The 27,069-nt window shown below is 36.0% G+C and overlaps 1 protein-coding gene across 2 annotated transcripts in view; it reads left to right on the top strand.

Moving 5' to 3' along the window:
- ABCB7 (ATP binding cassette subfamily B member 7) overlaps positions 1-27,069 on the top strand; it is a 122,455-nt gene that overhangs the window by 27,251 nt on the left and 68,135 nt on the right. For both annotated transcript variants that reach the window (XM_047764556.1, XM_047764557.1), the window contains exon 2: positions 26,040-26,117. In XM_047764556.1, the coding sequence (XP_047620512.1) occupies positions 26,040-26,117 (78 nt within the window). The remainder of the gene's footprint in view (positions 1-26,039; positions 26,118-27,069) is intronic.

Here is a 27,069-nt window from a genome sequence, read left to right as displayed (position 1 = left end):
TAAAATTTCTGTGAATAGAAGATTTCACTGATAGTCATGTGAGAAGGCCAGATTCTATCCAAATTTCATTTATAAACTTTGTTTACTTTTAGATGACATTTCAAATGGCTGTTAACTAATGTTTTAATTGCCAGCAAAGGCAGTTGCTTTTTTAAGTACATGAAATGATTATATATGAATCATAGATTCAGTGGATGTTAGCATTCAAATAGTCTTTAGGGGTAATCTACTCCATTTTGCTAATCTTATAAATGAGGAACTAAAGAATCATATGCCTGGATAAGCATAAAGAGATAATGAATCAGTTAAAACCAAAATCTCCTAATTTCTAGTAGAATGTTGTTCCTACTACATCATTTTAAGATTTTTTTTATTCAGTTCAGTCAGAATACTTTTATTATGTATATTAACACCTCTTCCGGGGGATTCTGATGTAAGGACTTCTGAAACAGGAAAATCCAGTGAGAGAGATGCAGGAATAGATAAAACTGTTGTTTTCTTTTTTCCCCCTGGGCTTCTCTGTCATCAGGACATTCAGAATCAACTGAAAAGTTAAGGTGGTTTTAAACTTTAAAGTATAATTGACATATAATATTATATTAATTTCAGTATACATCATAATAATTTCACTTATATGCATTTTTGTCATGATAACTCTAGTTACCATCTCTTACCATAGAGTTATTTATACTATTATTGACTGTATTCCCTATGCTATACATTACATCCCTGTAACTTATTTCATGATTAGAAGTTTGTACCTCTTAATCTTCTTCAAATATTTTGCCCACCAACCAACCCCACTTTCCCTTGGCATATACAAATTTGCTTTCATGAATCTAGAAATACGTTTTTATTTTGTTCATTTACTTGTTTTGTTTTTTTTAGATTTGACATAAAGTGAAATCATATGGTAATTATCTTTCTCTGACTTACTTCATTTAGCGTAATACTGTCTCCATCCATCCATATTGTCAGAAATGGCAAGATATCATTCTTTTTGTTTTTGTTTTTGTTTTTTTAGGGACACACCCATGGCATATGGAGGTTCCCAGGCTAGGGGTTGAAACGGAGCTGTAGCTGCAGCCACAGCAATGTGAATTCTGAGCTGAGTCTGCAATGTACACCACAGCTCATGGCAATGCCAGATCCTTAACCCACTGAGCAAGGCCAGGTGTTGAACCTGCAGCCTTATGGTTCCTAGTCAGATTCGTTTCCACTGAGCCACGATGGGAACTCTTTAAGATTTCATTCTTTTCATGGCGGAATAATATTCCATTGTGTATGTGCGTATGACATTTTCTTTATTCTTTCTTCTGTTGTTGGACACTTAGGTTGTTTCTATATTTTGGCTATTATGAATAATGCTGCAATTAACATAGGTGTGCCTATATCTTTTCTAATTAGTATTTTCTTTGGATAAATACCCAGGAGTGGAATTGATGGATCATATGGTAGTTCTATTTTAAACTTTTCGAGCAATCCCCATACTGTTCTTTATTGGCTACACCAATTTACATTCCTACCAACATTGCATGAGGGTTCCCTTTTATCCATATCCTTGCAACACTTTTTGTTTTTCTCTTTTGGGGCCACACCTGTGGCATATGGAAGTTCCCAGGATGGGGGAGAACTGGAGTTGTTGCTGCTGACCTATACCGCAACCACAGCAATGCCACATCTGGGCCATGTCTGTGACCTGTGTCCCAGCTGTGGCAATGAAGAATCCTTAACCCACTGAGGAAGGACAGGGATTGAACCCTCATCCTCACGGATACTAGTCGGGTTCTTAACTCACTTAGACCACAATGGAACTCCTATTTTTTTGTCTTTTTTTTTTTTGTCTTTTTGGCCATTTCTTGGGCCGCTCCCGCAGCATATGGAGGTTCCCGGGCTAGGGGTGAAATCGGAGCTGTAGCCGCCGGCCCACGCCAGAGCCACAGCAACACAGGATCTGAGCCGCGTCTGCGACCTACACCACAGCTCACGGCAACGCTGGATCGTTAACCCACTGAGCAAGGGCAGGGACCGAACCCGCAACCTCATGGTTCCTAGTCAGATTCGTTAACCACTGCGCCACTACGGGAACTCCGGTTGCTGTTTTTTATGGTTTCTTTCACTGTGCGAAAACTCTTTAGTCTGATGTAGTTCTATTTGTTTATTTTGCTTTTGTTGCCTTTGCCTGAAGAGATAGGACTAAGAAGATATTGCCAAGACCAATGGCAAAGAGCTTTCTGTCTTGTGTTTTCTTCTAGGAGTTTTATGGTTTCAGGTCTTATATTCAAGTATTTAAGCCATTTCAAGTTAATTTTTTTGGATGCTGTTAAGAAAGGGGTCCAGTTTCTTTCTTTCTTTCTTTCTTTCTTTCTTTCTTTCTTTCTTTCTTTCTTTCTTTCTTTCTTTCTTTCTTTCTTTCTTTCTTTCTTTTCTTTCTTTCTTTCTTTCTTTCTTTTCTTTCTTTCTTTCTTTCTTTCTTTCTTTCTTTCTTTCTTTCTTTCTCTCTCTCTCTCTCTCTCTCTCTCTTTCTTCCTTCCTTCCTTTCCTTCCTTCCTTTCCTTCTTTTCCTTTCCTTCCTTCCTTCCTTCCTTCCTTCCTTCCTTCCTTCCTTCCTTCCTTCCTTCCTTCCTTCCTTTCCTTCCTTCCTTCCTTCCTTGCAAATATCTGTCCCATTTTCTCAAAATTATTTGTCCTATATTAATTGACTGTATATGTGTGGGTTTATTTCTGGGCTCTTTATTTTGTTTCATTGATCTGTGAGTCTGTTTTTATGCCAGTACCATATACTTTTAATTACTATGTCTTTGTAGTATAGTTTCAAGTCTGGGAGTGTGGATGCTTCAGCTTTGTTCTTCTTTCTCAAGATAATTTCGGCTATTCTGGGTCTTTGTTACTCTATATAGATTTTAGGATTATTTGTTCTAGTTCTGTAAAAAATACTATTGGTATTTTTTAACTCAATGAATTTTTATTACATTTATAGTTGTACAATGATCATCACAACCCAATTTTATAGCATTTCCATCCCAAACCCCCAGCCCATCCCTCCCACCCCCCAACCCATCTCCTTTGGAAACCATAAGTTTTTCAAAGTCTGTGAGTCAGTATCTGTTCTGCAAAGCTGTTTTGTTGTATTCTTTTTTTGGATTCCACATAGAAGTAATAGCATATGACATTGGGGGTCTCACTGTTTGACTAACTTCACTTAGCATGATAATTTCTAGGTCCATCCATGTTGCTGCAGATGCCATTATGTCATTCCTTTTTATGGCTCAGTAATATTCTGTTGTGTATATGTACCACATCTTCTTTATCCACTCCTCTGTCGATGGACATTTAGGTTGCTTCCAAGCCTTGGCTATTTACCATTGGTATTTTGATAGGGGATTGCATTGAATCTATAGATCAGTTTGGATAGTATGGATTTTTTAGCAATATTAGTTCTTCCAATTCTTGAGCATGGTATATCTTTTCATTTATTTGTGCCTTCCTGAGTTTTGTTTCATCAGTGTCTTATAGTTTTCAGAGTACAGATCTTTCACCTCCTTAGTTAAGTTTATTACTAGATATTTTATTCTTTTTGATGCAATTGTAAATGAGATTGTTTTCTTTTTTCTTTCTGATAACCTGTTATTAGTGTGTAGAAACACAACTGACTTCTATATATTATTTTTTGTGTCCTGCAACTTTATTGAATTCATTTATTAGTTCTGACAGTGTTTTCATGGAATCTTTAGAATTATCTATGTATAGTGTTATGTCATCTGCAAACAGTGGTAGTTTTACTTCTTCCTTTCCAATTTGGAATCCTTTTATTTCTTTTTCTTGCCTAACTGCTGCAGCTAGGACCTCCAATGCTGTGTTGAATAAAAGTGGCCATAGTGTTCATCCTTATCTTGTTTATGATCTGAGAGGAAAAGCTTTCAGCTTTTCACCATTGAGTATGATGCTAGCTGTGTGTATGTTATATGTGGCTTTTATTATATTGAGTTACATTCTGCTTATACCTACTGTGTTGAGAATTTTTATCATCAGTACATATAGAATTTTATCAAATGCTTTTTCTGCATCTATTGAGATAATTATATGATTTTTATCTCTTGTTAATGTGTGTTATGTTGATTGATTTGCCCAGAAATCAACTGCTATTCAACAAAGGCACCAAAAATACACAATGGGGAAAGGATAATCATTTCAGTAAATTATATTGGGAAACTGTATATCCACACACAAAATAATGAAATTGGATCCTTATGCCATATACAAAATTCAATTCAGAATGGATTAGAGAGTTAAACATAACTGACATCATAAAATTCCTAGATGAAAACAGGAAAAAGTTCTTTGATGTTGGTCTCAGCAGAATTTTTTTTGGATGTGACACCAGAAGCACAGGCAACAAAAGCAAAAATTAAAAAAAAATTTTTTTTTCTCTTTTTAGGGCCATATCTGCAGCATATGAAAGTTCCTGGTGCAGAGATTGAATCAGAGCTGCAGCTGCTGGCCTATGCCACAGCCACAGCAACGCCAGATCCAAGCCATGCCTGCTACCTATATCACAGCTCATGGCAGTGCCGGATCCCTTAACCCACTGAGTGTGACCAGGGATCAAATCCTTGTCCTCATGGGTACTACTTGGGTTCATTACTGCTGAGCCACAATGGGATCTCCTCTTATGTATGTTTTTTTCTAAGAGTTTTATAGTTCATATCCTTAAATTTGGTAATCAGTGCACTTCGAGAGGGGTGTGTGTGTGCGTGTGAGTGTGTGTTTGTCTTGAGTAGAACTAGGGAAGCAGCCCAGTTTATTCTTTTACATGTGGATATCCAGTTGCTTGAAGACCATTTGTTGAGTATTTTTTTCCCATTTTTTTTCTTGATATGTTGGTCAAAAATCAACTGACAGTAAATTTATTGGTTTGTTTTTGAACTCTCAGTTTTGTTCCATTGAACTGTGTATCTGTCTCTATGCCAGTACCATTTTTTTCTTAGTTACTATAGTTTTGTAGTGAACTTTGAGAAATGCATTTTAATTTTCTTCTTCAGGGACAGCTATTATACATATGCTGGATCTTTTCCTGTCTTCAGTTAAGTCACTTATTCTTGAATCCTTTTTTATGTCTTGCTTATTTTGCATTATTAACATTTTCTTCCTTCTCACCTTCTGCTTAGGACATTTGTTGAGTTTATTTGCCTTTGTGTATTTGCTCTTATGTTCCTTTTAATTTGGGTTTTATTTCTGAATTTTTTATTTCTAATTCTTCCTTCAGTTTTTATTATGTTCTTATTTCTGAGTTTACCCAATTCTGATTTATGTTCTTTCATATTTTGTGTCTTTTCCTTAAAAATTTTAGCGTATTTTGAGAAAATTTGTGTGTTTCATCTGTTTTTACAAGCACATTGTTCTTTCTGCTGTGCTTTACTCTTCTTTGTCATCCTGCTCATTATTTTGTATTTTATACTAATTTTGTATGCAGTTTGATCTGGATAGTTTTCTGTTGCTTATTTTTATGTGAAATTACTTTGCCTGAGCTTTTATTTTTTATTTATTTTTATTTTTTGGCTTCACCCACAGCATATGGAAGTTCCTGGCCAGAGATTGAATCTGAGCTGCAGCTGTCACCACAGCTGGTGCAATGCTGGATCCTTAACCCACTGCACTGGGCTGGGGATCGAACCTGCCCCTCAGCAGCAACAATGCTGGATCCTTAATCTTACGGAACTCCTTTGACTGAGCTTTTAGAAGGAACCTTGGTTCAGTTAGCTTTTTCTAACCTCACACGGCTCCATTTTTGTTTATTTCAGCTTGTTTTTTGTGATATCCTGTCTCTCTTCCTCTCCCTTACTTTTGTCTGGATCTTCTTTTATTCCTGTTGTCCTTGTCCTGCCCAATTTTAATTCCACTTCAAGCAGTTTGTCCTCATTGTATCTTTTTCTTTCTTTTTTTTTTTTCTTTTAGGGCTGCACCCACAGCATATAGACGTTCCCAGGCTAGGGGTCAAATTGGAGCTGCAGCTACCTACCTATGCCATAGCCACAGCAATGTGGGATCCAAGGCGAGTCTGTAACCTACACCACAGCTCACAGCAATGCCAGATCCTTAATCCACTGAGTGAGGCCAGGAATTGAACCTGTATCCTTCTTGGATTCTAGTCAGGTTCGTTAACCATTGAGCCATGATGGAACTCCCCTCATTGTATCTTAAAAGGGAGCCTTTGCCAGTCACTTTTGAGAATTCATGGGAGTAGACTGCTCTAGCTTCTTTAGAATTTATTATTCTAGATCCTTTGCATTCATCTACTGTTGGAATGGACAAAAGCCCTTCCAATTTCACCTACTGTTCCTAATTTGGACACTGTTTTCTAGTGCGTACTATATCGATATTCTCCTGGTCTCAGGTTTGCATATGGTATCTGCTTATTACCATAGAATTGCTGTTACCATGCAGATCATGTTGGTGTTGGATATTTCTCTTCTTGCGCTTGTATTTTGAGGTTCAAGGGGACTTCTTATGTCCTAGTTTTGTTGTATATTTTGTTCATGAGTTATATTCTTTGTTGTGTATAGTTAATCTCTGTAATGTGAGAATTCAAGATGAAAATATTATGCTTCTACTGCCTTGTCATCTCCATCATATGTTTTTTTAACTGTTTTTTTCTCTATTGTGGTTAAAAAAACCATATGGCTTGAGATCCACTCTCTCAACAAATTTTTAAGTGTGCAATACAATACTGTTAATTTTTTTTTGTCTTTTTAGGTCCATACTCGTGGCATATGGAAGTTCCCAAGCTAGAGGTCGAATTGGAGCTGTAGATGCTGGCCTATGCCACAGCCACAACCAACACCAGATCTGAGCTGCATCTGCGCAGCTCACAGCACCACACCACAGCTCACAGCAATGCCAGATCCTTAGCCCACTGAGTGAGGCCAGGGATTGAACCCATGTCTTCATGGATACTAGTCGGGTTTGTGCATGGATGATTTCATATCTTTACTGTATATACACCTTTACTGGTGAGCCTTGTCATTTGTGGCATTTTTGTTTCCTGTTGCTGATCTTTTCTTTCCTGCCTGGAGAAGTTCCTTTAGTATTTGTTGCAAGGCTGGTTTAGTGTTGCTGAATGCTCTCAACTTTTTCTTATCTGAGAAGGTTTTGATTTCTCCTTCAAATCTGAATGAGAGCCTTGCTGGGTAAAGGAATCTTGGTTGGAGGTTTTTTCCTTTCATCACGTTAGGTATATCATGCCACTCCCTTCTGGCCTGCAGAGTTTCTGCTGAAAAATCTGCCGATAACTTTATTGGGGTTCCCTTGTATGTTATTTGTTTCTTTTCCCTAGCTGCTTTCAAGATTTTCTCTTTGTCTTTAATTTTGGTCAGTTGGATTAATGTGTGTCTTGGGGTGTTCCTCCTTGGGTTTATTTTATATGGTCCTCGTTGTGCCTCCTGGATTTGAGTGGGTGGTTCCTTTTCCATGTTAGGGAAGTTTTTGGCTATTATCTCTTGGAATAGTTTTTCTGTCTCCTCCTCTCTCTTCTCCTTCTGGCACCCCTATAATACGGATGTTGGTGTGTTTCACGTTGTCCCAGAGTTCTCTGAGACTCTCTTCATTTGTTTTCAATCTTTTTTCTCTTTTCTGTTCTGCATCCGTAATTTCCATTAATCTGTCCTCCACCTCGCTTATTCTTCTTCTGCCTCCTGTGTTCTGCTGTTGGTTGCTTCTAGTGAATTTTTTTATTTCAGTTATTGTATTTTGCATCTCTTCTTGTTTAAGTATTATATCTTGTATCTCTTTGGTCAGTGTTTTCTGTAAGTTATCCATCTGTGCCTCCAGTTTATTCCCAATGTCTTGCATCATCTTCAGCATCGACAGTCTAAAGTCTTTTTCCTGGAGGCTGAGAATCTCCTGATCACTTAGTTGATTTTCTGGGGTTTTTCCTTTCTCCCTCATCTGAGTTATAGTTCTCTGTCTTTTCATTTGTATAGGTTTTTGGTATGGTGACCTTTTTACAGATAAAGAGTTGTAGCCTCTCTTACTTCTGATATCTGCACCCCTGTGGCTGAAGTTAGTATGGGGGGGCTTGCTGTAGGCTTCCTGATGGGAGGGGCTGATGCTTGCCCACTGGTAGGTGAAGCTGAGTCTAATCTCTCTGGCAGGTGGGGCTTAGTCGCTGGATGGGATTAGAGGCAGCTGTGTGCCTGAAGGGTCTTTAGGTAGCCTGTTTACTGAGGGGCGGGGTTGTGATCCCACCTGGATTGGTGTTTGCCCTGGGGCTTCTCAGTGGCTGGCTGATGGGTAGGGCCAGATTTTCCCAAAATGGCCACTTCCAGAGAAAGGCACACTGCTGAATATTCCTGAGTGTTTTGCCTTCAATGTCCTTCCCTCACAACAAGGTACATTCACCCCTGTTTTCCCAGGAGGTCCTCCAAGAACTGCAGTCAGGTTTGACCCAGATTCCTATGGAGCCCTTGCTTTGCCCTGGGACCCAGTGCAGGTGAAGGTCTGTGTGTGCCTTTTAAGAATGGGATCTCCATTTCCCCCAGTCCTGTGGAGCTCCTGCACACAAGCCCCACTGGCCTTCAATGCCAGATGCTCCAGGGGCTCTTTCTCCCAGTGACAGATCCCAGCACATGAGGGTTTGATGTGGGGCTCAGAACTCTCACTCCTGTAGCTGAGTCTCTCTCTTTGAACCAGTTAGTTTCCAGTCTGTGGAGCTTCCCACCTGGGAGGTATGGGGTTGTTTATATCATGAAATCGCCCCTCCTATCTCTTGATGTGGCCTCCTCTCATTCTTCTGGAGTAGGGTATATTTTTTAAGGTTTCTGGTCCATTTGGGTGGGGATTGCTCAGCTTTTAGTTGTGAATTTTGTTGTTTTTAGGAGAGAAGTTGAGCTCTAGTCCTTCTATTCCGCCATCTTAATCCTCTTCTCTATTTTGAATTTTTTTGAGGAACCTCTATATAATTTTTTGTAGCAGCTGCACCATTTTACATTCCTACCAATACTGCACAGGGTTCTAGTGTCTCCACATCTTCCCCAAGACTTGTTTGGTTGGTTGGTTTTTTCACAATGGCCATCTTAATAGGTGTGAAGTGATATTTAATTGTAGTTTCAATTTGTATTTTCCTGCTGCTCTGGATTTCTCGTTTCAGTCCATTTAGTTCAGAGCAGATACTTTATATGACTTTACTGTTTTTAAATTTCTTAAGATTTGTTTTGTGATTTAATATGTGATTTACCTTGGCAAATGTTCTTTGTGAAGTTGAGAAGAATGTGTATTTTGATGCTGTTGAGTGGAACATTTTCATTTGTTTGTTACATCCATTTGGCCTGTAGTGTTTAAGTTCTTTCATTCCTTGTTGATCTTTTGTATGTATGTTTAATCAATTATTGAAAGTGCAGTATTAAAGTCTATTAATGACTGTTAATGTGTTACTATGCATTTCTCCCTTAATTTTTGTCAAAGTTTGCTTTATGTATTTAGGTGTTCTGAGGTTGGGTGCATATGTACTTATGACTTATATCTTCCTTGTGAATTGAAACTTTTATCATCATATGATGTCCTTCTTTGTGTTTTGTGACAGTTTTTAAGCTAAAGACTCTTTGGTCTAATACGGTTATTGTTTTCATGGAATAAATAAATATTTTTTTCTTTTACTTTCAGCCTATATGTGTCTTTACGTCTAAAGTGAGTTTCTTGTCCATAGTTAGATGTTGTTTTTTTAATCCATTTCAGCCACTCTGTCTTTTGTTTGGAGAACATGTCCATTAAAATTTAAAGTAATTATTGATAGGTAAGGATTTAACTATTGCCATTTTTGTTAATTGTATTCTGTCTTATAGCTCTTTTGTCCCACTTTTTTACTTCCTTTGTGTTTGGTTGGGTTTTTTTGTTTTTGTTCTTGTAGTGTTATTCTTTGATCCTTTTAATGTTCTTTTATGTATCTTCTATAGGCATCTTATTTGTGGGTTATTATGGGACTTTCATAAAACATCTTATAACAATATATTTTATACTAATAACAGCTTCACTTTGATCATGTATAAAAACACTAGTTTTACTGTCCCCCTCACACCTTATATTATTGATGTCATAACTATATCTCTTTATAGTGTATATCTGTTAAATGTTTCTAGTTAAGTTACTGTTTATGGTTTATTTTTTAACTCAAATACCAGAAAAAAGTGAGTTTTTGTACCATTTTTATATTATTATAGCATTCTTTATTTGTGTATATATTTACCTTTACCAGCTAGCTTCATACTTTTCTGTGCTTTTCTGTTGCTGTTTAGTGTTTGTTTCAACTTGAAGAACTCCCTTTATCATGTCTCGTAAGGCATGTCTAGCATTGACAAACTCCCTCAACTTTTGTTTATCTGAAAGTCTTTATCTCTCCATTTTTTTGAAATACATTTTTGCTGGACATAGTATTCGTGATAACCTTTTTTTTTTTTTTCTTTCATCATTTTGAATATATCAACCCATTCCCTTCTGGTCTGTGAAGTTTCTGATGAGAAGTCTGCTATTAGTCTTGTTGAGGCTCCCTTTTATGTGTTGAATCACTTGAATCTTTCTCCTTTAAAATTCTTTATTTGTCCTTGACTTTTACCAGTTGAGTATAATATGTCTTGGTGTAGATTTCTTTAGATCATTTTTTTGGGTCCTTTTTGGGTTTCTTGAATCTGATTGTCCATGTCCCTCTCCAGGTTTGGGAAGTTTTCAGCTATTACTTCTTTAAAAACTCTTTATGCATTTTCCTCTCTTCTTATTCTGAGATTTCCATAATATGAAGGGTGGTTCATTTTATGATATCGTTTAAGTCCTTTAAGCTTTCTTTATTCTTTTTCATTCTTTTTCCTTTTTACTCCTCTGACTATATAGTTTCAAATCACCATTCTTCATGTTGGCTAATTCTTTCTTCTGTGTGATTAAATCTGTTATCAAACTCAGGTATTGACTTTTTAAGTTCAATTTTTGCATTATTCATCTCCATAATTTGTTTTTTTATAATTTCTCTCTTTTGATATTCTCTTCTTATTCATGCACAATTTTCCTGACTTCCCTGAGTATTTTTAATGACAGTTATTTTGAACTTTTTGTCAGGATATTTATATACCTTCATTTCACTAGTGTTAGTTTCTGGAGCTTTATTTTGTCCCTTTGATTGAACTTTTTTCATGTTCCTTTTAGCTCCTCATTGATATTTGCATACTGAAAGAAATAGCCATATCTCCTAGTCTCTATGTACTGGCTCTGACAGGAAAAGACATTCACCAGTCATCCCAGTTCTCAGTGCGGGGGGCCTGTGGATGTCTTCTCTGGACTTGTGTGTATATATGTCCAATTAGAGGGATTTGTTTTCTTTTTTCAGAACCTCGTAATCTGTTGCTTCCTCTGGTATCTGTCTGCTATATTGTTGGTGCTCCAAAACAGTAAAACATCACCAAGGTATTTTTTTGTTTGTTTTTAGCTGCCCCAGGTATCTTCTATAATATGCCAGATCTAATCAGCACTCTGAGTTGAGCAAGACAGAAACCAGTCTCTTGGGCAGCCTGCTGAAAAATCAGAATGTTGGATACATGCTCTACTCCTTTGTCTCCCTTCAAAGGTAGAAGCCTTGAGTTGGCACCTTCTTATCATGCAGAGGGTGCCACCCACAGCAGGCAAACCACTTTCCATTGTTCTCAGCAATCCTCAGGCATGTAAACTGTACTGGATCTCTGAGCTTCAAGTGAAGAGAGGTAGAAACTAGCCCCTTGGGCAGTACTCTGAAAGGCTGGGATGTTGAACACATGACCTACTCCTCTTCCTCACTGTCAGGAGGGAAGCCTCAAGTGGTGTGCCTCCTTCTCATCACACAAAGCCATGCCAACTGTAGTAACATGTCACCCACTTTCCTTCATTCTTAGTTGCCCTCAGACATCCAAACTTTTCTGAACCATCAGCACTCCAAATGAGCTGAGACAGAATCCAGTACCTTGGGCAGCACTCTATAATTCTGGGATGTGGGACATGTTCAACTCCCTCCCCCACCACCACCGAGGGAGAAGTTGCAGACCTGGGTAGTTTGTCTTGGCACTGACTGAGCTCTGTTGAGTTGTGGAGGGGCTCATGTGAGTAAAGTGAATTTCGTCATCTTACTTGTTTCAGAGCAGTTGTTCTTGACTTTGTCCTTGCTGGGGGTACTGCAAGTTCTTAATTACAATGTGGAATTATCATAAAGGTGTTTTGGTCCATATATTGTTGTTCAGTTAGTTTTTTTGTGAGAGAACGAGTGCTAGGATTTACTTTTCTGATATTCTGTGACTTCTTTAACTTTTTAAATATGTATGTAAAAAATGCAAATTTCCTAAGTATACAACTTGATGATTTTTTACAAATTGAACAGACCCATGTGAATATGTGCCCATAATGCCATCATATTTGAAAGACAACTTCGTTGTATATAAAATTTTAGGTTCAGCCTTGTTTTCCTTCTTGCTCTGTAAATCCTATTCCATTGTTTAATTTGTTGAAAAGTCTGATGTCAATCTGATTCTTTGTATTTTGTATTATTTGTTCTTTTTAGATTCTTCTAGAATATGTCCTTTTACTCTGACATTCCTAAGTTTAATTTTGAATATGTCTAGTGATAGTTTTTTGGTGGCTTTTCTTCTTGGCACTCTATGCACTCTTCTAACATGAGCTCTTTCATCTTTAATCTCAGTATATTTCTCTTATTTTTGTAAATATTTCTCAACATTTTAATTTTTCTTGGCATTGTATTAAATAGATGTTAATACTTATATTTTTGTGTCCCTTTTTAAAAACTTTTTACTTTTAAAATATAACATTGCTACTCTTTTCAAAGCCCTTTTCTCCTATATACCTTCTGCCTTAGACTTATATTTTGTCTCATGCTTGCCTCCTGTTATCCCTTGCCCCAGCCATCTGCAGCTACTATATGTCTTTGTATACTTCCAACAAACAACACTTTGAATGCTGCTCCAACCCCAAGGGAGTTCTCAAGGGTGCAAAATGAGGTAAGCCCTGAGCCAGGTGTTCAGGAAGCTGCCACACAAGTCAAAAGACACAATTCTTTGAGAATGAGGCCCACGTTTCACCCTCTGTATCAGTCAGCCATACCAGGAATGAGAGAGATGCCATCTATCCCAATGTCTCTGATCTGAGGAATGGGATATGGTTGGTGAGTATGCACAAATGTCATAGTGCTCTCTGCTAAAATTTAGCAACTTCTTTCCTCATCTGGTTGTTATAAGTGTTTTAAATTAGATTCCAGAGTTCTAAAAACGTTGTTTCTGGCAGTTTTTGACACCTTAATCATTGTTTTAGTGGACATACACTTTTTTGAATTTTCATACTCTGATACTTTTGGTGATGTCACTCTTTTATGTTTAACATCACCATTACATTGATACTTTCACAAAAAAACAAACAATGACATGTTCCTTGTTAAAAAGAAAAATTAACCTAGGTGTTTCAAGGTTATCAATCAGGAAGATAAGAGTAAACTTGCCAGGTCAAATGACATTGTTGATGTTGTTAATATTGACAATGTTAGAAATGTACATCTCCATTTCATCACTTACTAGCTGTATGAACTTAAGCAAGGCAATCTCTCTAAGCCTCAGTGTTTAGTTTGCAAAATGGGAATAATAATAATAGATACTTTGTAAGATTGTAGTGAGAGTGAAGCGAGGTAATGTAGTGTTGGGCAGAAGGTTAACCAAATAATGATTGTTTAGTGAATGGTAGCCACTGTTGTTCTTATTAAAAATGATTATAGTATAGCTGCTTCTCACCCATGTTGCTTTATAATGCAAAAATACCTTAGCAAACTAAATCCAAATTTAAATATGAAAAGTGGATAAAATACTAACTACCATGGCCTTCAGTGAATCTGTTATTCTGTTGTGGACGAAGCATCTCCGGGGATGAAGTAAAATTGAAGGATATTTTTGGGCAAATGAAGGTGGGAAGGCAGTCAAGATATATCTTAGCATTGCATTTGTCTTGCTGTGATATTTATGCCTGCATCTGTCAGTTTTAGATTATAAACTCCTAAAGCATAAGGAACACTTTAAATTTTTTGTTGTGTACATTATGTGAGATAAAAAACTTTTTTATGTTGTGACAGTGTATCCATTTGAGAAAGTTGATATGGCAATTTATTTACTCTTGAAATATTCTAGAGTGACTTTAAAGCTCCAGGTGCTTCTCTTGAAGGCGTTTAGAAAAATGTATAGCTCATGAAATGCTTCTAAGAGCTATCAGTTTCTTTCCAGCATTATATGAAAACAGGTGTTCTAGCCATTGCATGAATTATGGTCACCTTATGAATTTTCTTTTTTTTTTTTCTTACTAAAGTATAGTTGATTTACAATTTTATACCAATTTCTGCTTTACAGCAAAGTGACTCATTCATATATATATGTGTATATATGTATTTATGTATATAGATGTGTATATATATATTTATGTATATAGATGTTTGTGTGTGTGTATATATATATATATATATATATATATATATATATATACATATACATATACATACGCACTGTTTTTTTAAAATATTATTTTCCATCATGATCTGTCCCAGGAGATTGGATATAGTTCCCTGTGCTATACAGTAGGGCCTTATTGTTTATTCATTCTAAATGTAATAGTTTGCATCGACTAATCCCAATCTCCCAGTCTATCCCATTCCCTCCCCTGACCCTTGGCAACCACAATTCTGTTTTCTATGTATGTGAGTATGTCTCTCTTTTGTAGATAGATTCGTTGTGTGGCATGTTTTAGATTACACATATAAGCAATATCATATGGTATTTGTTTTTCTCTTTCTGATTTCCTTCACTTAGTATGAGAATTTCTAGTTGCATCCATGTTACTGCAGATAGCATTATTTTGTTCTTTTTTATTGATGGGTAGTATTCCATTGTATATATGTACTATGTCTTCTTTTCTTTTTAGGGCCACACCTGTGTCATATGGAAGTTCCCAGGCTTGGGGTCAAATCGGAGCTACAGCTGCTAGCCTATGCCACAGCCATAGCAATGCCAGATCTGAGCTGTGTCTATGATCCATACCACAGCTCGCAGTAACACCCGATCTTTAACCCACTGAGTGGGACCAGGGATTGAACCTGCATCTTCATGGATACTGGTTGGGTTCATTTCCACTGAGCCACAACAATGGGAACTCCCTATATTATGTCTTCTTAATCTTTTCATCTGTTGATGATCATTTAGGTTGTTTCTATGTCTTGGCTATTGTGGATAGTGCTGCTATGAACATAGGGGTGCATGTATCTTTTTTTAATTAATGAATTTTATTACATTTATACGTGTACAATAATCATCACAATCAATTTTTACAGCATTTCTATCCTAAAACCTCAGTGCATTCCCTCCCGCCAACCTGTCTCATTTGGAAACCATAAGTCAGTATCTGTTCTGCAAAGAAGTTCATTGTTTCCTTTTTTAGATTGCACATGTAAGTGATAGCATTTGATGTTGGTGTCTCATTGTCTGACTTCACATAGCATGATAATTTCTAGATTCATCCATGTTGATGAAAATGCCATTATTTCCATTCCTTTTAATGGCTGAGTAATATTCCATTGTGTATATGTACCACATCTTTTTTTTAAAAATTCCAGAATCATTTTCTTTTTTATTGAGTGAATCATTATGTTGCTATTTTGAACCAGAAGATAATTGGATCATATTCCCCTTGAGGCATCTCATATGGTTTCATCCATAGTTGAATAAGTGGATATAAACAATCTAAATTAATTCAGTATATCTAAACCTGCCTTTGCTGTTTCACAGGTGAGAGAAAATTTCATGTCATTTGCAGAATATTTTAGGAGCTGGGGCCTAAAATACCAATACCAATATGTTTTGAATTCTTTTTACTAAATACATTAGTAGTTGCCTATTGCAAAGTTGAATAAATACAATAAAGAAAATGGAAATGATTGAATTTCTGTAGAGTTAAAAAAGAGTGCTCCAAATTGAGTGTATGCTTTTATTTTTCTGAGAAAAGACAGACTTGTTCAAAATAAGCATAATTATGAAAATTTGTCAGTGGAAGGCAAGAAAATAACTTGACATAGTCAACTATCTGGATGCTTATATTTTGCTATAGTGATGGAAACAGTCAGTTCTACTTTTGTTTTTGACTTTTGTACCACGTCTTCTTTATCCACTTCTCTGTTGATGGACGTTTAGGTTGCTTTCAAGTCTTAGCTATTGTATATAGTGCTGCAATGAACACTGGAGTACATGTATCTTTTTGAGTCATGGTTTTCTCTGGATAGATGCCCAAGAGTGGGGTTGCTGGGTCATATGGTAGTTCTATGTGTAGTTTTCTAAGGTACCTCCATACTGTTCTCCATAGTGGTTGTACCAGCTGACATTCCCACCAACAGTGTAGGAGGGTTCCTTTTTCTCCACACCCTCTCCAGCTTTCATTATTTGTAGACTTACTAATGATGGTCATTCTGACCAGTGTGAGGTGGTACCTCATTATAGTTTTGATTCGCATTTCTTCAATAGCGATGTTGAGCATCTTTTCATGTGCCTACTGGCCATCTGTATGTCTTCTTTGGAGAAATGTCTATTTAGGTCTTCTACCCATTTTTTGATTGGGCTGTCCGTTTCTTGTTGTTGAGTTGTATGAGTTGTTCTTATATTTTGGAGATTAAGCCCTTGTAGGTGGTAACATTTGCAACTATTTTTTCCTGTTTTGTAGGTTGTCTCTCTTTTTTTAATGGTTTCCTTTGCTATGCAAAAGCTTGTAAGTTTGATTAGGTCCCATTGGTTTTATTTTTGTTTTTATTTCTGTTGCCTTGGGAGACTAACCAAAGAAAATATTTTTGCGGTTTATGTCACAGAATGTTTTGCCTATGTTCTCTTTTAGGAGTTTTATGGTGTCATATCTTATGCTTAAATTTTTAAGCCGTTTTGAGTTTATTTTTGTGCATGGTGTGAGGGTGTGTTCTATTTTCATTGAATTACATGTGTTGTCCAGTTTTCCCAGCACCATTTGCTGAAGAGACTCTTTTTCCTATTTTATATACTTGCCTCCTTTGTCAAAGATTAATTGACCGTAGGTGTTTGGGTTTATTCCTGGACTCTCTCTTCTGTTCCATTGATCTGTATGTCTGTCTTTGTAGAAGTACCACACTGTCTTGATTACTGTAGCTATATAGTATTGTATGAAGACTAGGAGAGTTATGCCTCCTGCTTTGTTTTTTTTTCCTCAGGATTGCTTTGTTAATTCTGTTTTTTTTTTTTAAATGGTTCTGTATAAACTTTTGGGTTATTTCTTCTAGTCCTAAGAAGAAGGTCATAGGTAACTTAATAGAGGTTGCATTAAATCTGTAGATTGCTTTTGGGTAGTATGGCCATTTTAACATGTTAATTTTTCAAGTCCAGGAGCATAGGATAGCTTTCCATTTCTTTGAATACTCTTTAATTTCCTTTGTTAACATTTTATATTTCTCAGTATGTAAGTCTTTCACCTCCTTGGTGTGTTTTTTTCCTAGGTATTTTATTTTAGGGGGTGTGATTTTAAAAGTTATATTTTATGTTCCTTTTTTAATATTTCATTGTTAGTATATAGAAATGCAACTGGTTTCTGAATGTTAATCTTATATCCTGCTCCTTTGCTGAATTCATTGATTAATTCAAATAGTTTTTTGGTGGATTCTTTAGGATTTTCTATATATAGTGTCATGTCATGTGCATATAATGATAATTTTACCTCTTCCCTTCCAACTTGGATACTTTTTGCTTCTTTTTTTTTTTTTTATCTGATTGCTGTGGCTAAGACTTCCAATACTGTGCTGAATAAAAGTGATAAGAGCACGCATCCTTGTCTTGTTCCAGATTTTAGTGAACTTTTAGCTTTTCTCCTTTGAGTTATATATTGGGTGTAGGTTTGTCAATTGGCTTTTATTATGTTGCAATATAGTCCCTCTATACCCACTTTAGTAAGAGTTTTTATCATGAATGGATGTTGGATTTTGTCAAATATTTTTTATGCATCTATTGAAATGATCATGTGGTTTTTGACTTTTCTTTTGTTCATGTGATGTATTACATTGATTTGTGTATGTTGAACCATCCTTGTAAACTTGGTTTTTGACTTTTCTTTTGTTAATTTGGTATATGACATTGATTAGTTTGCATATGTTGAACGTCCTTATGAACCTGGGATGAATCCCACTTGGTCATGATGTATGATCTTTTTTCATATGTTGTTAGATTCGGTTGGCTAAATTTTTGTTGAGAATTTTTGCGTTTAGATTTATCAAAGATATTGGCCTATCATTTTCTTTTTTGGTAATATCTTTGGTTTTGGTATTAGGGTGATGGTGGCTTAATAGAATGTCTTTAGGAGTGTTCCTTCTTCTTCAATCCTTTGGAAAAGATTAAGAAGGGTGTTCTACGTTATTCTTTGTATATTTGGTGGAATTCGCCTGTGAAGCCATCTGGTCCTAGATTTTTGTTTGTAGCGAGTGCTTTTATTGCATATTCAATTTCATTGCTAGTGATTGGTCTGTTCAGTTGATCTATTTCTTCTTGATTCAGTTTTGGTGGGCTGTATATCTCTAGAAAGTTGTCCATTTCTTCTAGGTCATCAAATTTGTTGGCATATAATTGTTTGTAATATTCTTTTCTGGTAACAATAATTGTGTTACCAGAAAATACACAGCTATGTTCTATATCTTATTTCTGTTCAGTAAGACTATGAGGAGATAATGGATTAAAGGTTAACAACCTTCTTAGGATTGAGTACCATTAGCAGTACTAAACTAACTATTTTTTTTTAATTTATTTATTTTTAGCTTTTTAAAAATTTCCCCAATACATTATATATTTTTTCTACTGTACAGCATGGTGACCCAGTTACACATACATGTATAGATTCTTTTTTCTCACATTACCATGCTCCATCATAAGTGACTAGACATAGTTCCCAGTGCTACACAGCAGGATCTCATTGCTAATCCATTCTAAAGGCAATAGTCTGCATCTATTAACCCCAAGCTCCCCATCCATCCCACTCCCTCCCCCTTCCTCTTGGCAACTCCAAGTCTATTCTCCAAGTGCATGATTTTCTTTTGATGGTGGACTGTTTTAAGTTTTAAAAATTGGACTGTTCTGTAAGCATTCTCAGACTACTTGAATATATACAGAAACCAAAAATTAGATTTTCTGGAGGTATTTTCTTTTTCCCCAGGAAAACAACATCATTTGACCTAGCATTTCCATTGGTCTTATATTTGCATAATATTGATACTGGGAGAACTATATTTGGATGCCCATGGTGACTTTAGTCAATGTTTTCTCTTTTTGCACAATTTCATTTTTTCTGTACATCAGAAAATCTGTTGATAAGTGCCTATTTTTCTAAGTGGTTAACTGAAAAGGCAATTTAATTTTCCATCTCTATTAGGCTGTCACCTAGACCACGCATTTTTGCCTGAGTCCTGTTCACAGTGTCTAACAATAAGTTGCTTTATTTATTTTTCTTTTTGACTGGTTGAATAAACGTGCTGCATTCTGTCTTTTGAGTTGTTTCATGTCATGTGAGACATACACAGTTCAGAAACTTGTACTTGTTTGTCTTCATTCACAGGATTTTCCTCTTGTTTAATAACAGGCTGGGATGAGTTGGGTCTGTATGTGTCTCTCTAGCTTAATTTTGGTTTAGTTAATTCATTTTTGCCACTATTAACATACTGAAGTCATTTATCAATTTTGAGAATAATTCTCTCTGTCCTGAGGAAAGTATTATGTGAAGGTCGTCGATGGAAAAGAAAGGCCATTAACAATTTTAAATATTGGCAGATAGAGGATAAAGAGAAATCTACCAATACAGAAGAGAGAAACAAAAAAGGGGTAACAAAGAGATAAATAAGAGACCCCCATATCAAGGGGGGTGGCAGATTGCTATCAGCCCCAAATGTGCATATTTACCTATCTCTATGGTAGAAATTAACTTTTAGCGTGCTAGAAAGAGACTAAATATGGATAGGCCAAAGGGAATTTAAAATTTACAAAATCAAACACCTTCTTCAAAATAAGTATCATTTGTAAGCCCTGGAGTTGGGTTTATATTTATATTAGTATTCTCTTAGTCTGTACTTGTGTTATAAGCAAAGATTATGTCACATATTTCCTACCAGGGAATTACCTATTACTAGATTTTGTTGGAATGCTTATAAAGAAAACTAAAGTATTTTGGACATGACCTGCATAATGAGCCTTGCAGAATGACCCACGGAAATGAAAATCCTATCTTATATAAGTTTAAGGTAATTTTCCAGGTAATTTGCTAATCGGTGACAATCTGATACATTCATAAAAAGCAGCAAACTTAAGTGAGAGCATTTATAGAAAAATATAACTAAAAGTGGCTGGTCTGCCTGCTGATTCAAATTGTCCAGCTGTGGAACTTAAGAGTTAAGAAATGTGCCTGAGAGTTTTCTTCCACGTTCACATTAGAAAACGTAAAGACTGAAAGTCAAAACTATAAAATAGCAAAAAATAGGTCCAGTTTACTTTCTCAACTTCTTTTACATTATCTCAGCATTCCAGCTGCAGTGTGAAATGTGTGGTAACATCTCCATTCTGTTCACAAACATGATAGGGCTGGGAATCTTAGAAGTACTTAGAGATTCATACCAATTTCCTGAAGTTCTTGGGTTCTAATAAACCAGCCCCTTGAAATAAATTGAATATGTCTAAAATGTGCCTTTGGAGAATTACTCTTAGTATGATAAAGTTCTCTTTATGCGTTTCACCCCTCATTTCATGATTTACCCTTTAACATTCAGTCATTAGTTTTTATTGCCCTGAATTTGACAGATGCCTGTCATTCTTTGTTACTCTATTAGAAAACAGCATGGAATTTCTCACCACTTAGCTGAAACAGGTTTCATGATGACAAAAATGTGATGATAAATGAGTTTCTTATATGAATGGGTAGCAAGGTCTAAACTTTCTCAGAGAAGTTGCCTAAACAAACATAAAAACTCTATGAAGAGTTTTTGTACTGTCTGCTAAATAGGCCTTGCTGCTGGTGTTATGCCCTCAGAGATGTAAAATTTGGTAGATAAAAGGAAAACTGTTTGAGAAAAAGGGTAATTCTGTGAATAATTTTTGTTTATGGTTTTTTTCGTGTTTTGTTTTGCTGTGGCATTCTCAGAATTCTTGGAGGCTGCACAGATTTTAGAAATTATTCAGAGCAAGAGGAGGCTGTAGGGATTTTAGAAATCATCTAAAGTAGAAATTGGTAATCTATGGCCATAGGGATAAATCCATTGTGTCACTAATGTTCACGAGGCCTCTATGCAGAGATTTTTTTTTTTTAAAAAAAATTTAAATGGTTGGGAAAACAGTCAAAAGAAGAATAATTTTTTGTGTGACAGATGACAATGATATGAAATTCTGGATTTCAGTGTCTGTAAACAAAGTTTTATTTGAACACAGCCACAGTCATTCATTTGTGTATTATCTGTGGTTGTTTTTGTGCTTATAACGACAGCATTGAGTAGTTGTGGCACAAGTTATATGCCTGAAAACCCTAAAATATTTGCTGTCTGGCTGTTGAGAGAAAAGTCTTCCAACCCCTGTAAGAGTCATCAAATTTTGTAGCAATGGATTTCAACTTGATAGATTTTTGGCTTAATGAATAGATAGATACTTAGGTGGCATAAGCTATCCAAGATCCTTAAGCTATGCTGCCATTTATTCATTCATTCATCACGCATTTATTGACTATCTAATGCAATGAAGGAAATCTTTTATCCTTCAATTTTGTTGAGAAATAAAATTACAAAATCTAAGAAGTAACTCTAACATTTTCATTCCTCTTCCGCTCCCCTCAATCCCCCTCCTGCACCTCAGCTGGTTTCTAAGCAGTTGAGAAGAAAGCCAAGTTTATTTCTTTTTTCCCTTTTTTTTAAGGGCCGTACCCACAGCATATAGAAGTTCCCAGGCTTGGGGGTAGAATCAGGGTTGCAGCTGCCAGTCTATGCCACAGCCACAGCAATGCAGAATCAGAGCCCCATCTGTGACCTACACTATAGCTCACTTCACTGCTGATCTTCAACCCACTGAGCAAGGCCAGGGATTGAACCTGCATCCTCATGGGTACTAGTAGTGTTCATAACCTGCCGAGCCACAATGGGAACTCTAAGAAAACCAAATTTAAATAACATTTATTTCAGACTCTTAAACTTTTAAAGTAAGTTAAATATAATTTTAAATTATAACAATTTCTCTTTAAAAATGTATTAAGACCCTAATTTTAAATGTTTTAGGTTTTATAATGACCAGATGATAAACAATATTCATGCATGACTGTTTGATGCTATTAAGATACACACATCATAGATGGACAGCTGTAAACTTAGTTTTGCTTCTAAAGCCTTAGGGATGCAGAAATGTCATTGACTTGAAAATCCCTGATGGGTTAACAATTTATAAATTGCTCTTTAATCTTTTATTATTAGGTTAGTCTTAAAGTGTCATAAACACTGAGCGTAACTTGAGTTATGAAAGCTAACTCATTCTAAAAAAGGATACAGTCAAATTTAGATTTTACTACTTATTTAATATAATAGGATTGTTTTTAGTAAAATTAAATTTTTACCTTAAAGGAAAAATGCAATTATAATGGAATGTTATGATTTTATTAGCCTCTCTGCTTGAGTCTTAGTCTCATTTACAGAACAGGTAGTTCTGTCTGCTAGGTTTATGTTTTTAGCTTTTTTTTTTTTTTTTTTTTTTTTTTTTTGCTTTTTTAGAGTCACACCTGCGGCATATGGAGGTACCCAGGCTAGGGGTCGAATCAGAGGTGCAGCTGCTGGTCTATGCCAACAGCCATGGCAACCCAGGATCCAAGCCACTCTGGGACCTACACAACAGTTCACAGTAATGATGGATCCTTAACCCACTGAGCAAGGCCAGGGATTGAACCCACATCCTCATGGATACTAGTTGGGTTTGTAACCTGCTGAGCCACAATGAGAACTCCCGTTTTAGTGTTGATAACTTTTTATAAATAATAATTGAATGTATATACCAAGCAAGATATTGTGCTTGTGCAGTTCTTTATCAAGGATTAATATTTTTATTAGTGGACAAATAGTGTTGATCAAAATGAGAGCATACATTATTATGCTCAGGGGCCACAGAATCTTTATGTTTTAGGTTCTTCCAGAATTTCTTTTTTAGGTAAGTAAACATGATTCTCCAGTGTCTGAACATATCTGCCTCTTCAGATGGACTGGCAGATTGTCGTTTTCAGTGTACTGCATTTGTGTGGTATTCTGTGTACATTAGTCATGTCTGTTATCTTCAGTAATATAGTTTATTGTTATGTGTCTTTGGAGGAATGGTGTTATAAATAAATTCAGATGCTAGATTTATTGAGGAAATAAATTATAATCTATTCAGTTAAGATTTTTATTTTTACTTTTTTTGCTTTTTCAGGGCCGCACCTATAGTATATGGAAATTCCCAGGCTAGGGGTCAAGTTGGAGCTGCATCTGCCAGCTTATGCCACAGCCACAGCAACACTGGATCCAAGTCACATCTGTGACCTACACTAGCTCGCCATAATACCAGATTCTTTAACCCACTGAGTGAGGTCAGGGATCAAATCTCATGGATACTAATCATCCTTATGGATACTGGTCGGGTTCTTAGCCCACTGAGCCACAACGGGAACTACAAGATTTTAAAAATCCAATTAATAAGTGCAGCCTTTTCATTTTATTCCAGTTGGACAGGACCCTCCTCCATTTTTAAGTAAATTTTTTTTTTTGCTATAAACCCCTTCCTTCAGAGTTTTAAAAGTAGAGATAATCAACTTAATGCATTGTGTTTCAGAAGTATTTGTAAGTCTATTTTTTAGAAGTCAGAATATTTTTCTGTAGAAACAGTATTTTAAATAGTGGTAGGACTAGCCCTCAAAGGAATTAACCCATTATGTGACTGTTGTTTTTGCTTTTGCAATGACAGATATTTTGAATAATCAATGCTGATTCTCTCTGGGGAACAGGTAGGAGATGACATTGTAGAGGAGCATGTCAGAGGCTTTTTATCTGTTATTAGTTGGGGTAGTGAGTACACATTGTGTTTATTATATTGTTTTCTGAACTTTTTATATGCCTGAAATAGTTCATAATTTCAACAGTGCTGTCTTAGTACTAGAAGTTCAGTTTGAATATGAACATTTAAAAATTATTTACCTTGAATCCTGATGCATAAGGGAAAAGTGATTTGATTAGAGAAGGATAAAGAGATAGCTAGAAATTTTGAAGGGGTTCTATGGATACTTTCAAAGGCTTAGATTTTATGATAAATTATCTTTATTTTGACCAGTATCCTTTCAGGAGGTATGTTTTTTCTGTTAATTTAAGTGGATCACCAACCTTTATCTCTTACCTATTGGTCATAAATAGGCAGGGTTTTGAGAGAGAATACAGAGGTGGGTAGTCATTTATGTGAGATAACTAGGAATATTTTGAAAGGCAAAGAAGATTAAATTGTGTATGCATGTGTAAACGTGCAGAATCTCGCTTGATGTGCAGTTACTTGAACTGGGGCTTATGAAAAATAGGAAAATGAGGTAAAGCTTGTACAAGGTCTGAGCATTGAGAAAGGCAATAAAGAAAACAGTTGAGCTAAACATTAGAAAGGTATCATTCACAGTGGATGGCTTGTAGAGATTTGAGGGTACATGGTGTGGGAGTTTGGATTTGGCAAGACTGCAAATAGCTATTAGTATTTTTGAAATTTTTATAATTCAGGAAATGTCTTTTATATTTACAAATATATGTAATCAGAAATCAACTGCAATTCAATACATTCTAGAAAACAAATGAGTTAATTTTCTTAGTAATTTGGTCAGCTTTTTTGTGTGTGTATGGAGGTTGTTTTTTGGTTGATTTAATTTTTTTGCTCTTTTGCAGTGTATAACGTTGACTTTATCTCTCATTTTTGTCTTTTTAGGGCAGCACCTGTGGCATATGGAGGTTCCCAGGCTAGGGGTCTAATCAGAGCTGTTGCTCCCGGCCTATGCCAGAGCTACAGCAACACCAGATCCAAGTCGCATCTGCGACCTACATACACCACAGCTCATGGCAACGCTGGATCCTTAACCCAGTGAGTGAGGCCAGGGATTGAACCCCACAACCTCATGGTTCCTAGTCAGATTTGTTTCCTCTGCACCATGACTGGCTCTCCAAACATTGATTTTAATATTCAGATATTAATCCATTTGTACAACTCATTTGTATAATCCATTTGTACCACTCATTAATCCACTTATACAATTAGTTTATCCATTCGTACAACTCATTTCAGGAAAGATTAAGTATTCTCCGTCCTTTGGGAGAGTCTTGATCTGAGAAGCAAATTTTTCTTCACTAATCGATGGTGCATTTTAGAAGGATATGTGTCCATTTTATAGATATCTTTATGGTATTACCATGGAGAGGTTCTTCATTCTGTCTTCTTTCAGCGCCACTTTTGGAATATAATCAAGATAAAAAAAATTGGCCCAAGAGGCCATCAACTGGTTACAAACCTTGGCAAAACTGATCTTGTGACCAGTATCTAAATTTAGCATTCAGATTAAGACTAAAGAGGGAGTGCACATAGTGTGGAACATAGTAAAATACAGTAAAGGGAGGAGTGTTTTCAAAGAGCATAGAAACCACTTAAGAAAGAAATGGGGTTGAAGACTTTGAAGGCTTAAAGAAACAAAGAGAAATCTAGAGAGAAAGAAGGCAAAGAGAAAGTACAATATGACACTTTTAATGGGTGTCATATATATGCTTTATATTTGGACCACACATTTTATTTTTTACCTTTTTAGATATGTATTAGAAGCATAACCATCTCTCTAATATTATCTTTACTTTTGGTTTTATGTATGTTCGTGAACAATAGAAGAAATCTTTGATATTAACTATACACTCTGAAATTTTTTTCCTCTTTTTTCTCCTGCAGATCTCAGAGTCATTGAGACATACCACATGGCAGAGACTAGGAAAAGGCAATTCAAGACAGTTATTAGATGCTACAAGGGTAAGATAAAGCAGACACTTATACATGTAGCTAGGAAAAATGTGTAAGCCCTTGGAGCATTTTCCAAATTGTATTGCATATTTTATATTTCCCAAATAATTTCCCTTTTCATTTTTTTCTAATTTTTGGTAAGATGAATAAGAAGATGTGTTTCTGTTACTAGAAATGGAGAAAGAAATTTTGATGTTTTTCTAACCCTGGAGAAATCTGTCTGAATCTCTTGAGACCAAAGCTAACTAGAATAACATTTTTAGAAAGATTTTATAAATGTAATGACAGCTTGTTGATGCTTAAATTGATTCTGGAAATTTGTATGTGATGTATGGAATGCTATGCATTTTTCAAGTGATTAGAGTCTCTTAACCTTAGAAGATGTTCAGATAGGAGAATATCAAGGGACTCTAAGCTTATTAGAACTTGTGGGTTAAGTCATGCTGAGTTTACATGTTGATGAGGGTTATTTTTCATTCTAATGTAAATGGAAGACACCTTTAAAAATTCCCAGTGCTGGAAGTTCCCTTGTGGCACAGCAGGTTAAAAATCTGGGGTTGCCACAGCTGTGGCATAGGTCGCAACTGCAGCACAAGTTCGATACCTGGCCCAGGGAACTTCCACATACTGCAACTGTGGAAAAAAAATTTTCTCATTGTTTTTAAATGAAACATATAAATCTCCAAGACAGACTAGAAAATTAGATGATGGTCTAAATCCTGGGAGCTTCATTTATTTTTTTCTTTCTGATGAACAGTTATTTGCCATTAAAGTACCAGGCATTGTTCTAATTTATGCAGAAGCTGTAGAAATGAATTAGATTTTCCATTTTTTAATTAGTTTTTTTTATCTTTTTGTGGCTGCACCTGCAGCACATGAAAGTTCCCAGGCTAGGGGTCAAATCAGAGCTGCAGCTGCAGGCCTCCACCACAGCCATAGCAATGCTGGATCTGAGCCACAT

Source organism: Phacochoerus africanus, chromosome X (assembly GCF_016906955.1).
Source record: "Phacochoerus africanus isolate WHEZ1 chromosome X, ROS_Pafr_v1, whole genome shotgun sequence".
Taxonomy (NCBI): Eukaryota; Metazoa; Chordata; class Mammalia; order Artiodactyla; family Suidae; genus Phacochoerus; species Phacochoerus africanus.
This window is presented reverse-complemented; position numbering and strand designations above follow the sequence as displayed.